We start from the raw sequence: 16,410 nt of genomic DNA, 5'->3' as shown, positions 1-16,410 counted from the left end.
GTGTCTCATCAGTCACTGAGCAGATTGGAGACATGGAAAGATGGGAGACATTCCATATTTTAAAATGCACTGTGCTGTGTTGTTCAGGGTTTCTGATAGTGCCAAAGTAAGGTAAAAGTCCACTGCTGCTGGCAGCCAGATTACATGTTATGTGTGGTTCCATGGAACTGTGGTCAGCTGCAATGTTGAGCAGGTCAGTAGCTGCTTAACACCTTTCTCCTGAACTGTTTCTCACTCCAAATCAATTCTTACATGAAGGAAAAGACAGTAGAACCTGCAGCTTTGCTCCCAAGGAAGAGGTTAAAAATGGCAAGGAGGAATCATAGAATCATAGAATCATAGAATCATAGAGTTGGAAGAGACCACAAGGGCCATCGAGTCCAACCCCCTGCCAAGCAGGAAACACCATCAGAGCACTCCTGACATATGGTTGTCAAGCCTCTGCTTAAAGACCTCCAAAGAAGGAGACTCCACCACACTCCTTGGCAGCAAATTCCACTGTCGAACAGCTCTTACTGTCAGGAAGTTCTTCCTAATGTTTAGGTGGAATCTTCTTTCCTGCAGTTTGGATCCATTGCTCCGTGTCCGCTTCTCTGGAGCAGCAGAAAACAACCTTTCTCCCTCCTCTATGTGACATCCTTTTATATATTTGAACATGGCTATCATATCACCCCTTAACCTCCTCTTCTCCAGGCTAAACATGCCCAGCTCCCTTAGCCGTTCCTCATAAGGCATCGTTTCCAGGCCTTTGACCATTTTGGTTGCCCTCCTCTGGACACGTTCCAGTTTGTCAATGTCCTTCTTGAACTGTGGTGCCCAGAACTGGACACAGTACTCCAGGTGAGGTCTGACCAGAGCAGAATACAGTGGCACTATTACTTCCCTTGATCTAGATGCTATACTCCTATTGATGCAGCCCAGAATTGCATTGGCTTTTTTAGCTGCCGCGTCACACTGTTGGCTCATGTCAAGTTTGTGGTCAACCAAGACTCCTAGATCCTTTTCACATGTAGTGCTCTCAAGCCAGGTGTCACCCATCTTGTATTTGTGCCTCTCATTTTTTTTGCCCAAGTGCAATACTTTACATTTCTCCCTGTTAAAATTCATCTTGTTTGTTTTGGCCCAGTTCTCTAATCTGTCAAGGTCGTTTTGAAGTGTGTTCCTGTCCTCTGGGGTGTTAGCCACCCCTCCCAGTTTGGTGTCATCTGCAAATTTGATCAGGATGCCCTTGAGTCCATCATCCAAGTCGTTGATAAAGATGTTGAATAAGACCGGGCCCAAGACAGAACCCTGTGGCACCCCACTAGTCACTCTTCTCCAGGATGAAGAGGAACCATTGATGAGCACCCTTTGGGTTCGGTCAGTCAGCCAGTTACAAATCCACTGAGTGGTAGCATAGTCAAGACCACATTTTACCAGCTTCTTTACAAGAATATCATGGGGCACCTTGTCAAATGCCTTGCTGAAATCAAGGTAGGCTACATCCACTGCGTTCCCTTCATCTACCAGGCTTGTAATTCTGTCAAAAAACGAGATCAGGTTAGTCTGACATGACTTATTTTTCAGAAATCCATGCTGACTATTGGTGATCACAGCATTCCTTTCCAGGTGCTCACAGACTGTTTGCTTAATGATCTGCTCCAGAATCTTCCCTGGTATTGATGTCAGACTGACTGGGCGGTAATTATTTGGATCCTCTCTTTTCCCCTTTTTGAAAATAGGGACAACATTTGCCCTCCTCCAGTCTGCCGGGACTTCGCCTGTTCTCCAGGAATTCTCAAAGATGACTGCCAGTGGTTCTGAAATCACATCTGCCAGTTCTTTTAATACTCTTGGATGCAGTTCATCTGGCCCTGGAGACTTGAATACATCTAGACTAGCCAAGTATTCTTGTACTATCTCCTTAGTTATTCTGGGCTGTGTTTCCTCTGCTGAATCATTTGCTCCAAATTCTTCAGGTCGGGCATTGTTTTCTTTATCGGAGAAGACTGAGGCAAAGAAGGCATTGAGGAGTTCAGCCCTTTCTGTGTCCCCTGTTTGCATTTCACCATCTTCTCCTCTGAGTGACCCCACTGTTTCTTTGTTCTTCCTTTTGCTACGAACATACCCATAAAAGCCTTTTTTGTTGCTTTTAACCTCTCTAGCAAGCCTGAGTTCATTCTGTGCTTTAGCTTTTCTGACTTTGTGTCTACACGTGCTGGCTATTTGTTTGAATTCCTCTTTGGTGGTTTCCCCCCTTTTCCATTTTTTGTACACATCCTTTTTTAATCTTAACTCAGTTAAAAGTTCTTTAGATAGCCACCCTGGCTTCTTTAGGCACCTTCCATGTTTCCGTCTCATTGGTATTGCCTGAAGTTGTGCTTTTACTATCTCCCTCTTAACAAACTCCCAGCCATCATGAACTCCCTTTCCTTTTAGTATTACTGTCCATGGGATCTCACCCAGCACTTCCCTAAGTTTTATGAAGTCGGCTTTCTTAAAGTCGAGAAATTGAGTCCTAGTATGCTTGGCTGCTCCTTTCCGCTGTATAGTAAACTTCAGAAGAGCATGATCACTCGCGCCTAATGATCCTTCCACTTCTACCCCACTAACCAGGTCATCAACATTGGTTAGGACCAGATCTAAAATGGCTGTTCCTCTTGTAGCTTCTCCCACTTTCTGGACAATGAAGTTGTCTGCAAGGCCAGTGAGGAATCTGTTTGACCTTATGCTCTTGGCTGAGTTTGACATCCAACAAATATCCGGGTAATTGAAGTCCCCCATTACTACTATCTCCCTTCCTTTTGCATGCTTGGCCATCTGTTCCAGGAAGGCATCATCTATGTCCTCCGTTTGGCTTGGGGATCTATAGTAAACTCCCACAATGAGGTCACTGTTATTCTTCTCTCCCTTAATTTTGACCCAAATGCTCTCACTTTGGCTTTGAGGTTCTAAATCTTGGATCTCTTCACAGGTATACACATCCCTGACATATAACGCCACTCCTCCTCCTTTCTTGTCTGGTCTGTTTCTCTGAAATAGATTGTATCCCTCCATTATTACATTCCAATCGTGGGACTTATCCCACCAGGTTTCAGTGATGCCTATTATGTCATATTTAGTTTGCTGTAAGAGGGGGGAAATGAGCAGTCCCTTCCCCAGCTAGTGCTGCACTCAAGTTTGCATCCTTGTGCAGCTTTTAGTTTTTAAAAAAATGTTGCACAAAACTATATGTATGTATCATTGATCCCTAAGAGAAAGGGATGCATCATAAAATATCCATGTGGTAAGAAGAAGTAAAACATTTCCTCTTTTTATTACAAATTCAGCAAGACAGCTGAATTCTACTCCATCCCTGAGAGAACCTTCTCACATGCCTCATCTCTATATTGGCAGGTGCAGAGCTTCTACGCTAGTTTGGAGCACTATCGCTGGGAACTAAATTATATTTTATTTTAGTAGAGTCCAATTTGGGACAGGTTCAGAGACTGAGGGAAGAAGCTTTATATAGCAGAGGCATTCTCGTAAGACTGAAATGAAACGGCCGATACAAGACAAGAGAAAGATGAGAAATATTATGCATGATTTGCTCAACTAATCTTCTTGCCTAGATCTTCTATTTCTTGGCATCTTTGGAGATTCATTTTGGGTTCTTCCTCTGATTTGCAACTCCCTTCTCTGAATAGCCAACATTCCTCTTACCTTTATTCTCTCCCCCCCATACGCTGTTTAAAACATTGCATTTTCTTTTATATGCACTTTAAAGATCTTGTAGATTTTGGGACGTTGTTGTTCCTGTTTCCTCTGGGGCTTTTTCACCTACTGCCTTAAACTTCCAGTTAAGAATATAGGAATCTGCCTTATACTGAGTCTGAGCATTAGACCTTCTAGCTCAAGTAATGCCTGTTCTGACTGGCAGCAGCTCTGCAGGGTTTCATTCCTGAGACCGAACCTGGGACCGTCTGCATACATGGCATACAGTGCTCTACCACTGAACTATGGCTTTTCCCACATTGTAGTGACAGGGGTAAGATTATGTACCTGTGGCCAGGGAATTAGCTTCTAAAATGCTATTGCAGAGCACCTAGTAATATAGGAGCTTTCCAAGTAAAATGAAGATGATTCTCCTGACAATGAAGCAACCATCCACGGTGGGTGACTAAAGGTTGGGCATTGGAAGATCTATCAAGTTAAAAATATGGATAAATTCATTGACTAAACTAACAAAAATGTAAAAAAAAATAAAAAAAATAAAAATAGCCATCCCTCAGATCTAACTTTGGTTTGTTTAAAAGAAGAATAAAAAGCATCTTATATTTTAAAAAGAATGAAAGCCAGAGCAATGTACATGGTTACCAATCGGGCTCAGACTAGGTCACTATTTCTCCGCTAACCTTACTTTACATGAGGATTAAATGGGCAGAGGAGCACAACGACCACCTGTTTAAACTCCTTAGGGAAAGAGCAGGATGAAAATAAAATAATAGCTACTGTTTTCCAGGCCCATGCCTGAAGCAGTTGTTTTCATTCATCTGAACATACTGTCGGGTGATGCTGGATGAGTTAATAATTCCTATTATTATTGACCCTCTTCATTCTATGCTTTGCAATTTAGGTTATAGAAATTCCACACTACAGATTGTTAAGTAAGGTTGAGGCCATTGTTAAATAATTCATCTGAAGGCCTGGGCCAGGGCTCAAATGACTAAGCATTTTGTTGCCAGAGTGCAGTGTACAGAAACACTAAATCCAGAGTCAGCTGAGGTGAAAATGATAAAGCAGATTACATCTGGGAGGGCGAATCTACTCTGCTGTGACATATAGAGGACACCACACTATAAACAGAAGCTCAGGCAACTTTCCAAAGCAAGAAGGCTATTAGGGGAAAGAGAGAACTGTCCACCCTGAGGAAAAAAAGGAGTGTCATAGGGTCAAAGATTCTGGCAGCCAAATCCAAAGTGCAGATGAAAAGGTGACAGCATCCTTCCATGTAGAATAACTGGACAGAAAATACAATAACTATCAATGCATAGTTGTATTTTCTCAGTTGAAAAAAGCAGCTTTCTCATTGGGTCATTATGCCAAGCATCCAAACATGTGGTCTATAGACAGATGCATATTATGGAGGCAAAAGGAGGTCACTGTCTTCTTCAATAGTGTTAATTTGTCCTTAGCTTCCAGAGTCACAAAAGTAGGATTGCAGGGTCTTTTTCTATTTTCAATTGACTGTAAAATGCAACAAAGTATTTTGCATAACAACAAGGAGAGATGAGGAAGAGAATAGACTGGCATCAGACAAAGGAAAGGTGATCACACCAGTGCTTCTATATTCACATAATAATAATAATAATAATAATAATAATAATAATAATAATAATAATAAATTTATTTATATTCCACCCTCCCCAGCTGAAGCCGGGCTCAGAGCAGCTAACAACAGTAAAATAATACAGCATTCTAAAATCAATTCATTCTAAAATCAGTTCAAATCAAATTAATGACAACCATTGGGCTAGAGATCTGTGAGGAATTACTTACAATCTGTCCCAAAGCAGCAGTATTGCCTGATATCACCAGCAATCTATGAGAATGGTATATCGAGCTGCTGTTGGGAGTGGAAAAGTTGCACTTGTCCTTTTGTTTCCTCCCCCAGCAGTTCCCTCTCTTCTTCATTTTGTATAACAGCAGGCCAAAGTCCTGACCATAGTGTCATGGTATCTGACCAGAAAGTAAGTGAGACATCTTGGATCCTTCAGTTTATTTTAGATATCTTTCCCCCTATACATAGTGTTCTCCTGACTCCGAATAATCCCTCTCAAGCTACTCCAGCTGAAAGTTACTGTCATAGCTTTTTCAATGCACAATACCAATTTTGCCCGATATATTTTAAAAGATCAGATGGAGAGAGAAAGACCAAAAAGGATGTCATGCCACACAGAACGCTATTGCCCATAAATTAAGCACAGTTTACCCTCTCATTATTATATAAACATATAAAAGGAAAACAAACAAACAACACAAAGATACACAGCTCCAAACCGAGTATGGTGTAGGACTAGGAAACAGAGAAACCTGCAGAACAGAAAAGCTGTTTCATGTCATATCCCCCTCCTCTCCCACACCTTCATGGATGATAGGGCACATTACCCATTTGTAAAAGGTAAAGGTAAAGGACCCCTGACCCCAGTCGTGAACGACTCTGGGGTTGCAGTGCTCATCTTGCTTTAATGGCCGAGGGAGCCAACATTTGTCCGCAGTGATTCCGGGTCATGTGGCCAGCATGACTAAGCCGCTTCTGGCGAAACCAGAGCAGCACATGGAAACACCATTTTTCTTCCCGCCACCAATTTACCTACTTGCACTTTGATGTGCTTTCGAACTGCTAGCTTGGCAGGAGCTTGAACCGAACAGCAGGAGCTCACCCCATTGCGGGGATTCAAACCGCCGACCTTCTGATCGGCAAACCACGTGGGTAGGCAAACTAAGGCCTGGGGGCCAGATGCGGCCTAATCACCTTCTCAATCCAGCCCACGGATGGTCCGGCAATCAGTGTGCAAGCTCAAGGCTCAGTGGTTTACACCACAGTGCCACCCGCATCCCTTTTACGCATTTGTAGTAAACACAATTACTTTTGTCATTGTACAATGACTTCTGTCATTTCCCCACAATTTCTGTCCTTAAAGCTGCTCCCCAAATTGTGCCCTTACTGCATGGTCCCTTCTGCACGCCAAAAAGAGAGAGAATGGGTGCTATCCAACTCGGAGTCAACCCGTTAAAAACTATGAACTTGGTTTCATCAAGTGTACTCTGACTACGATTAATGCTGGATATCACCTGATAAATTAAAGACGAGTCATTAGTTTAAAATATGCCTGAATCAAACATCCAGCTGCCCTACTCTTAATACTTTTGCACACCTCCAATTGCCTCCACCATACTTAACAAAACAAAAAGCTGTTGCCTGCTACAAAGAAGGAATTCCCAGAACTAGGAAACCAATGATTTGGAAAGCTCTCAAGCTCCCATCACGGATCACCTGTATCTCAAAGTCTTGAAGAGCCCTCTGTTGGTTTCTTGAGTAAGTACAACCTTTCAAAAATTTCAGTGATTGTTCATGGCAAGAGGAAGAAGAAGGTGGGAGAGACAATAATTTCTGTGGGGTCACCTCTTAATTAAAAGTGCATGAAGCAAGCTTTGGAAGGAATATTTTTCCCCCAGGCATACATGTTCAGGAAAAACAACAACAGCTGGTGTTAAAACACTTTTGTTACATGCCCAAGCTGTTGTTACTTGAATTAGTTTGCTGCTCTTTAGAACAAAACTGTCATGCTAATTACTTTACAAAGGGCTTAGCTCAGAGATTTCAAGTTACCAAGAAGGAACTCAATCAATCTGCCATCAGATTTCCTGCAAGGACAACATAGGAAAAATATATGTATCCCTTTTAAAATTTGCATTGAATCCCCTCCCCCACCCGCACACAATACTCACACTTTTAAATATTTCCTTCTAGTTACCTACAAACAGGAGCTTTCCAGATTAGTTGTGATTAAGCATTGTCCTAGATCATATTTTCCAAAATCATATGCCACTAATGATACGAAAGTTTCCCATTCCAAATAATAATAAGAAATTTGGTCTAAAGCTGTGCACAGAGTTCATAGGGGGGAAACTTCAGGATGAAGTATCAACCAGGAGTTGCTCTACAAAGAGTGCTTCTGATGAGCATTCAAATGCATACAGGGAGCTCGACAGGTCACCAGCAGAGAACCTTTGGCGCTCCAGATATTATTGGGCTACAATTTCCATCTTCTTTGAACATTGGCTGTGATGGCTGTGGTTGATGGGAGTAGGAGTCCAATGTCATCGGTAGAGGACCACATCTCTGCTCCCTACAGTGTAGCACCCTGCATTGTGTACACCATGTCATGGAGCTTTTTTGCATAATGAAGTAAAAGGAGAAACCCTGGCACTTATTTGAATTCCTACATGTTCAAGAACAGATAGGTGAGATCTCCTTTGTTTTAACATGCAAAAGAAAAGAAAGGAGACAGAAAGTCTATGCTGCAGCCTTCTCTCTGAACCAGAGGAACAGAGAAACTGCACTGAACTCTTCACTGCTGTTCTCCCACCAAGCTAGCTGCAATTTGGCTAGGTCATTTAAACTAAGGCTGTCTCATACCTTACCTCGGAGCTCCCCGTAACTCATGAAAACCCCAGGATCCTAGATTACTGCCAGCACAGGGGAAACATTGCCGAGCAAGATGACCTGTGGAAGATCAATGCACTGACTTTTTCCGAGGTAAAGTGAGAGGAGGATCTCAGTTTGATACAAATGTTTTTGCTGTGCTGCAGTGTGACAGAAGAAGCAGGTGGCAGCTTGAAGGACGTTATTCTGAAGTCCATTAGAGCTGTAGGATCTCCACCCTTGATGTGGGGGAGAATGATTTGTGGTGGCTTAAGTGTCCTATATTGTATTCCATCTACTACACTTTCTACATTTCCACGTCTGAAGTGAAAAATGATTAAGCCAGCAACAATACTTGTACTTGGATCGAAGCAGCAGTCAAAGCAAGGGAATTACAACAGTTTGGATACTCAAAAACATATATAAGTGTTTAGCTATTGAAAATGAAGCGCTTAATGGCAATCAGTCTTCCATACCTACATTGGCACAGGTTACAAGACTGGGGACAAATCATACAGTTATTAAAATTAGACATTAACAGAAATGGTCTGCTTTGGAGTGTTTACCAACATCGTTACGTAGTACAATTCTCCATTATTCTGTGAAGTAGAACCAGCAAGTTATTTTTCGAATAAGGCATGGCCTGCAAGCCAGAAATCAATACCTCCGATGGTGTCTTTTTCAAAGTACATTGTTAGTATGTTACAGAAAAATGTTGTTTAAAAGATTGTTCCTGTTACAGGAAAAGTATGTCATTAAGATTTGCAATAAAAGGTATCAACAGAGAAATTATTAGAGAAGGATGTTCCAGAAGGTGGGGGGTGGGGCAGAAATGATGGTGACTCCTCATTGCTGTGCAATAGCTGTTGACTAACCCATTTTTAATTGCCAGCATGAATGATATATGTACAGCATTATTAAAATGGTGAATCTTCTAAAAATGATGAGGTCTTTATACTGCAAACACCTTCATCAAACAAGTTCGAAGAAATGTGAAGTATAACGAGTTCCTACATAAACAATGACATTTCAGAAGTCTTCTACAAAATAAAATACACTATACCTATTTTCTCTTCAGAGGGCCTATATAATACACTAATAATCAAAGCAACTCATTTCCTATTTGAATGGGTTTAATGTTGTTCTTCTTTTTCTTATTAGTATTTATTGACTTTTCCTCCATGAACAACCGTTGTGGTGGGGATTGATATACATCTGAAAATAGAATTGCATTCTGATAGCAAAATATGCACAGCTGACACACACATCAGCATTAATATAAACAAGCTACTGTGTTTTATAACATTTTTGTCTAACAAGAGTCAAGGAGAAAGCTGAAAGGTGACTACAGCATGTTCTACAATCGAATACCCTAGTCTCACTTATTTGTAGTAGGCAGGCTAGTTGGCCGGCTTATGGCTGAATAATGTACTTACCATCCTCAGTGGGCACATAAATATTCAGATACAGGCAGTCTTCGTTTTGATCTTGAACATACGTCATCACAGTATCCAAGTTGGCAGTAAACCAAACAGGCAGCATGTCGTTGAGCAGTGATCTCTCATCCAGATACTGTGGGCAGACAGCAGCAAATTGTGTGGCATTCCGTGTGCCGGTCCAGGAGGAAGGAGGCTCCGGGGGCTGGAATCGTCTTTCCCCAGTTGGAGGAGAAGCGTAAGGGACTCCCAAGTATTGCTCCACAGGACCAAGTATTTCATTGGGCAAAGGTGTTCTTACACCACGTATTTTGCCATAATTCGTGGTTACGACTGGGTATTGTGCTTGTCCATCGATAAGCGTAAACCGTATCGCTAGAGCAGTTATCCAGAAGAGGAAATTAGAATTCAACATGACACAAACAGGAGTAAAGATCAAAGGCAGCCATAAGAGTCCCATTGGCCTTGACATGATTTACATCAACATTCGCAGGCCTCTGTCTTCCACACCCAGATGGAGAATCAAATTAGTCGGGAAAGGGGAAAAAAGTGAGGAGGGAGGGGAGTGTGCAAGTGGGGGGGAGGGGAGGGAGGAGTTGACCAAGGAAAATAAAATAAGGGGCAAAAACAATCTTGCCAAGGCAGAAAGAAGCCCCCAAAATGAGTGTTGTATGTGTATCAGCAGAACGACCATAGACAGATCCCCGTGGCACAAAAAGCAAGGGAGTTCTTTTGCTTAAAGCCCATCCCTTGGGTCTGCTTCTATTTTGGTGCTGATATCACAATCCAAGAATCAGAAGTGGCAAGATGTTCAACATTTACTCTGCTACGTTGGCACGGTGGCTCCTTCCAGTTAACTCCAGCATGATGAATCAACCTGTGCGATAAACAAAGAAGGGAGAGGGAGAATTAACATACACTCTGCTGCTGACAATATTTTAAAATAAATCTTCAATTTGTTTCCCTGCCATTTCATCACCTTCATCCATTTCTGCTAGATTAACATCATGCTGCCATTTAAGGATATAGGAATTCTCCAATGCCTTTCAGTCCAGTGGGACATACAGTGACACTGCACATTTCATTTCTCAGCAGCTATATAACTAGCTGCAGAACCATCTGCTGTCTGTGTATGTGAAAAAATAAATTTTAACTTAGAGAAGATTTCAGTGGCATTGAACAGAGGGCACTAGCTTTGATTACTATTTTGTGCATTGACCATTCATTTACATCACTGCTTCAAAGGGGCTCAGAGCAGTATATATCGTGTCTCCTCCCCATTTTAACCCAGAAGCATTATGCTGAGTGTGACTAGCACAGATTTGACTCCAGGATGCTGTAGTCCAATATTTGAAGTCCAATGAGTATCTACTTCAGCACACTGGGTTGTAATTTAGGGTCTTTTTATGCATTTCTCCCCCTTTCCCTGGCTTGTTTCAAGCAAATGCAGAACTGTAGCTGACTAAAATGTAGCTGTGGTGTTGAAAAAAAAGTTCTCTTAACATCATTCACATGCATACAATAGTAGTGAAAGAGGTCAAAGGTGGTTTAGTCACATGTGTGAAAATGCATTGCACCTCTTGCCCCATGCAGAGTCAAGCTCAAATCTGAGTATCTTTCAGAACAGTTTGAGATGACTTGTTTATACTTGTTAGGCTTAGCTATTTGCCTAACATTTTAATTGGGACTCTCAGTGGCTATGGTGGTTGCTTGAGAGTAACCAGGCAGGACTCTGACCTGTCATTTACAGGCTTTATTCTTGGTGCAAACTATTTACAGTGAAGAGTGTAGTAAGTTCATGTCTGTCTCAATCACTAGCAGAATCTGGGAGTGGTCGGTTTGTGTACCTCCCCCAGCATAAAAGTCCTGTCACCCCCAGCCTTTTCCGACCCTCCCTGTGCCGAAAACTACTGCACAGAATGGGTGCTGGCAAGGGCGTGCTTTCCGCCTCTGGCTTGCTCAGGCTCAATGTTAAGGCTCTCCCTAGCATCCCCTTGCCCCTGCGCTTCTTCTCCACTGGAGGTAGGGCTTTCCTCCTCGCCGGAAGTGGAACTGCTTCACAAGATTTTCAGAGGCTCTCTGTAACACAACTGCCCTTCCATCTCTTGTCTCTGAGCTGATGGCAGTTCCCTGACAGGGACATAGGCAGAAGCAGCCTTATTCTGGTTCATCTTGCTCTGTATAGTCTCCATTGATCGGAATCAGCTCCCCAGTATTCCAAACAGGGGTCTTTTCCAAATCTAAGCATGTGCTCTATCACTGAGCCACAGACCTTCCCTGATTATTTCTATCCCTGCCTACTTCTCTGCATATTTTTATGTATAACCCTACCGCTAGACCTCGGAATGAGACAGCTGAAAGAAAATCTACTAAAAAATAAATAACTAAAGCAAACGTGAAATGTGTTAATTTTTCCATTGTCAAGGAACATGTTGTCATAGCTACATTATTTTAGCTATAAAATGTACTCAACACAGAAGTGTCCTTTCAAGTTCCTCATTAAGATGCAATTTTCCACATAAGGTCCAAAATATTCAACAAATCCATGCCAGGGTTCTTTAAAGAAGTGAGCACTCAGCACTCTCTATCTAGATAACTCCCTCCCCACATTTGCCCTGAGGAAGTGGCCTAATTTTAATGTAGGACTTTGCTTACACTGTTAAATGTCAGGACAGTGACAGGAAGTTTCCGTAGCATTTAGACTCGTATCAAGCTAACCTAAAGGAAAATGTCGGCTGAACTGTATGATTGTTGCATCATGGAATACACAAAAACGTAATATGAGAAACATTTTCAGTCAAAGGAAAAGCAAACACAAGTGATTCCACTCCACTAGGGACAGCACCCCGACTCCAGCTAAAACTAAACTGTATTAACCACATTCTCATACAGAAATTCATTGAAACTAAACTCTAAGAGATCACTGAGCACATTGGAGCAAATTTTCCCATCTGCTGGGAGGTACTTGACTTCCTCTAACAGTAAACACGTATGCACACAAGCACACACACAAGATTATTGGCATTATTGGTTTATATATCTTAAGGCTTCCTTTTGTGTGGAAGATTGTGGAGTAGGGCTCTTAGGATTCACAGATACTGAATTATGTCACTGGTCTCTCTAGCTCAGTATAGAATAGAATTTTATTATTACAGTCACAGACCAGTTCCAGGTCACTTACAATATCAGGAAAATCATAAAACACAACAGGAATACATTGAATTGCAATTGGGTATAACAGAGACAATTCAGATATAGCGGCAGTTAAAAAAATATATTAAATCTTGATCACTAAAATATAACCTAAAATTATTATTTAAAACCTTAATCATTTTGGTAGCACAACTTGTTCCCTAAGTTTTATGGCAGTCGCACAGAATTTGGCCAGAGTATCTCTAGCTCAGTATTGTCTAAACCAGCAGACAATGGCTCTGTCAGTATGCAAAGGCTTTTATGCTCTCTTTAGAACCATAACCTTTAATGGGGACATCTTGCCTCTCTTGGTGCTCTGCTTTCTAGAGTCAGCCAATAGGGGAGTTGCCAGAAGGATGAGTGTGCACCTTTAGGACCAAAATTTGAGGCCCAGGTGAGAGAATGGTATTTACTGTAGTGGTGGGCTGCCTGAAGAACCTAGTGGTTATTTTGCTTTATCTTTTCGTCTTTTTCCTTGAGTTTCATATGAGTGAGATCTCTTAGGTCTCATAATGAACCACTGGAATGCATTGGATACTGTGGGTATTATAATACAGTGGTACCTCGGGTTACAGACAATTCAGGTTATAGACTTTGCTAACCCAGAAATATTACCTCGGGTTAAGAACTTTGCTTCAGGATGAGAACAGAAATCGTGTGCTGGCGGTGCAGCGGCAGTGGGAGGCCCCATTAGCTAAAGTGGTGCTTCAAGTTAAGAACAGTTTCAGGTTAAGAACAGACCTTCAGAACAAATTAATTTCCTAACCTGAGGTACCACTGTAATATTACTGGCATTGGATATTGCTAACTGACCAACTGGTATGTTTTATGTTCATTTAAACATTTGCCACTGTTTTGAATTAAATGATGGATTTATCATGTTGTATTGCAATGTATTCAAATCACAGTTATGGCATTTCAGTTGTCTATCCTGTAAAATGCTTTGGGCACAGATGTAGTTGTAGAAAATGTGGTACGCAAATACACTGGCCCTGAATGTAGGGATTCAGACTGGAGTCTTTGGCAGTCCTACCTGGAGATACCAGGTCAAAAGACCTGACATCTTTTGAATGCAAAGCAAGAGATCTACTGCTCCAAGTATTTCCTACTAAATGATGTGAGCTCTTTTTGCAGCCTGAAGTAGTGCATCCCAGGCAGAGTTTCATTACCATCTGTTGTTTTTTAGAACAGGGCCTTAGAGTCACCTGTGATAGGTCATGAAAATGTTGACCTTTTGCAATTATGCTAGCAGCTCTGTTGCTTGTATTTACTTAACAGTAGGGGAAAACATTTCTAAGCTACACCACAGCTTTTCACAGCCTTGTTTTAAATGATAGTTATACCTTCTGAGTTTGTTCAGGAGAACATGTTTTCCTAGATTACCATGCATAAATGGCAGAATGACAGCAACAACAATCTCCCTTTCCCAACCTCACCAAAGACTTTGCATGACACACAGATTAGCTTTGCTCTGTTTGCTTCCTCTAAGGCTGTGTTTGCCAATGGGTGGTCTTACAGAGAGCCAGTGGCTTCCTGTGTCTGCCTCTCCCTTTTCACAGGGCAACAGCTGTGGACAAGGAAAGGAATAGATGGTTGGGAAAAGGCAGGACACACAACATGTGGAATTTGTCCCAGAGTTACTTGTCCTGATATTGGGGGGGATACAGTGCACAACTATAAGAATTGGAGCAGGGATGCTCAATGATGTGAACAGTTGTGCTTTAACTGCTATGGGCAGAATCAAGGTAGTAACGTCTACCATACAAGAAGGCCCCTGTATGGATTCTGTCCATGCACACAGTCCTTTACACAGCTGTAACCTCTCAACTTTCAAAGTCCAAAACAACATTCCCTTTGGAAATAAGGGTAGGGGACTTCCACTAAATGCTATTGGCAGACCCAGTACTCATGAGTCCTGATCAGACAAGGCATAGTCCTCTTCTCATTTAACACTTCTGCTACAATTTTTCATTTATGAATGTCTGGTTGGTTGGTTTGTCTTTGCTATTTACTTTTATTTACACACACATGCGCGCGCGCACACACACACACACACATCTCAATTCCCATTTGATCCATGAGCTAATGTGTGTGTGTGTTGCATTCCAGTGTCAAGCCAAGTTAATACCACCCTTATCATACTTTTGGATGCTATACAAAACAGTTTGCCTCCATCCAAAACCCCGTGGGATAATGACGTTGACACTGGATTTTGTGTGAGCAAAACAGGCTGACTTATTCACTTTACCCTTCTCTCAGACTTTTCTGAGACTGCATTCAAGATCTGTAGATTCCAAGCACACATAATGATTACTTAGGAAAGTCTGAAGCTCACACAAGTGTGGGGTCATTTGTGAATTAGGTGTAGATCTCCTTGATAGCAATGTACTTAAAGCTTAGACTACAGGAACTGGCTGGTAGGAATGAGTTATTATTACTCTTCTGTATACCTATATACTTTTCTACAATCAGTCTGAGTAAGAATAGGAAGTTAAATGGACTCATAGTTTTCCCAGTAAGGCAGCTCCCAGGTTACTATTCAAATAGCAAGCAGAGAAAGGAGATTAAGGCATTGTCATTTCAGTGACAGAAGATCCGGTTCTTTATCCTTTTCAATCTAGAATGGATGAAAGACTAAAAATGATCAATTACAGAATGAAATCCAGTATTTCAGAAGTGGTGCCAAAATGAGAATGGGTCTTTTCTGTATGATATATTTCACTACAAAATGGAAAATACAGTAGAAATGCAATTTAATTAGATGAGCAGAGGCTTAGAATCCTGTCTTATTCCCCCTACAGGAAAGGAAAACAGATAATAAGGGAAATAAGACAGAATTTTATTATTCATGGCAAGTCCCTAGTAAGAAAACATGCTGTCTCAGTGCTTTTCTGTAATAACAGAGCTAAACCTGTTAAAATGATTTGCTTGACAGCCCCTATCATCCAGCCAAACACATAAAATTTAAAAATGTCTTCCAGTGCTTAATTACATTTTTGCACATCAATGAGCTTTCAGAATTTTAACTCAATTCAGCATCTTTGTTCCAGAAGAAGAAGGAGTCAGAAAACAAAAATAATATTCAGGAGGAAAATATTCTCTTTCCCCACAAAAAAACACAAGCACATGTGCTTATGCACATGTACACACACACGCGTTCTCATTTGTTGAAACTTTCAACAAGTGCTATCCAGACAAAACATTCCTACAATAAGGATCATACAGACAGCTTTTGGTAGAAGTCCAGTTTACAGAACTTCTGCAGCCAACCACCCTCCTTAGTAATGAAAAGCTGAAGGTCCCAGGTTCAGTCCCAAGTGATTTGGTAAAAGACTTACTCTTCTTAACTGATAATAGACTTTGTGATTGTAAAGAGTTTTAAATGTTCATAAGTACTAATAAAAATATATTTGTTGTGATGGCACAAGGTTAGACCTGGATTAATATTTCCTGAGAGATCAACTGATTATATAAACAAAACACTGAGCGTGTTTAAGCATCTTACTTTGTTTTCATGTGTCATTGTTTTCAAGTTTTATTATGTTCCAGGGCCTAATTCAGAAGGAGTCAGCTGGACCAGATGCAGTAGACTGTGGCATTTTCTTTACTAGGCAA

General features: G+C 41.4%; 1 protein-coding gene across 5 annotated transcripts in view; it reads right to left on the bottom strand.

The window, feature by feature from the left end:
* The window catches only part of NLGN4X (neuroligin 4 X-linked), a 160,407-nt gene that overhangs the window by 111,310 nt on the left and 32,687 nt on the right, over window positions 1-16,410 (bottom strand). For all 5 annotated transcript variants that reach the window (XM_053387276.1, XM_053387270.1, XM_053387274.1 and 2 more), the window contains exon 2: window positions 9,604-10,480. In XM_053387276.1, coding sequence (XP_053243251.1) covers window positions 9,604-10,075 — 472 coding nt within the window. In that variant the 5' untranslated portion in view covers window positions 10,076-10,480. The remainder of the gene's footprint in view (window positions 1-9,603; window positions 10,481-16,410) is intronic.

This window comes from Podarcis raffonei, chromosome 4 (assembly GCF_027172205.1).
Source record: "Podarcis raffonei isolate rPodRaf1 chromosome 4, rPodRaf1.pri, whole genome shotgun sequence".
In the NCBI taxonomy this organism is placed as follows: Eukaryota; Metazoa; Chordata; class Lepidosauria; order Squamata; family Lacertidae; genus Podarcis; species Podarcis raffonei.
This window is presented reverse-complemented; position numbering and strand designations above follow the sequence as displayed.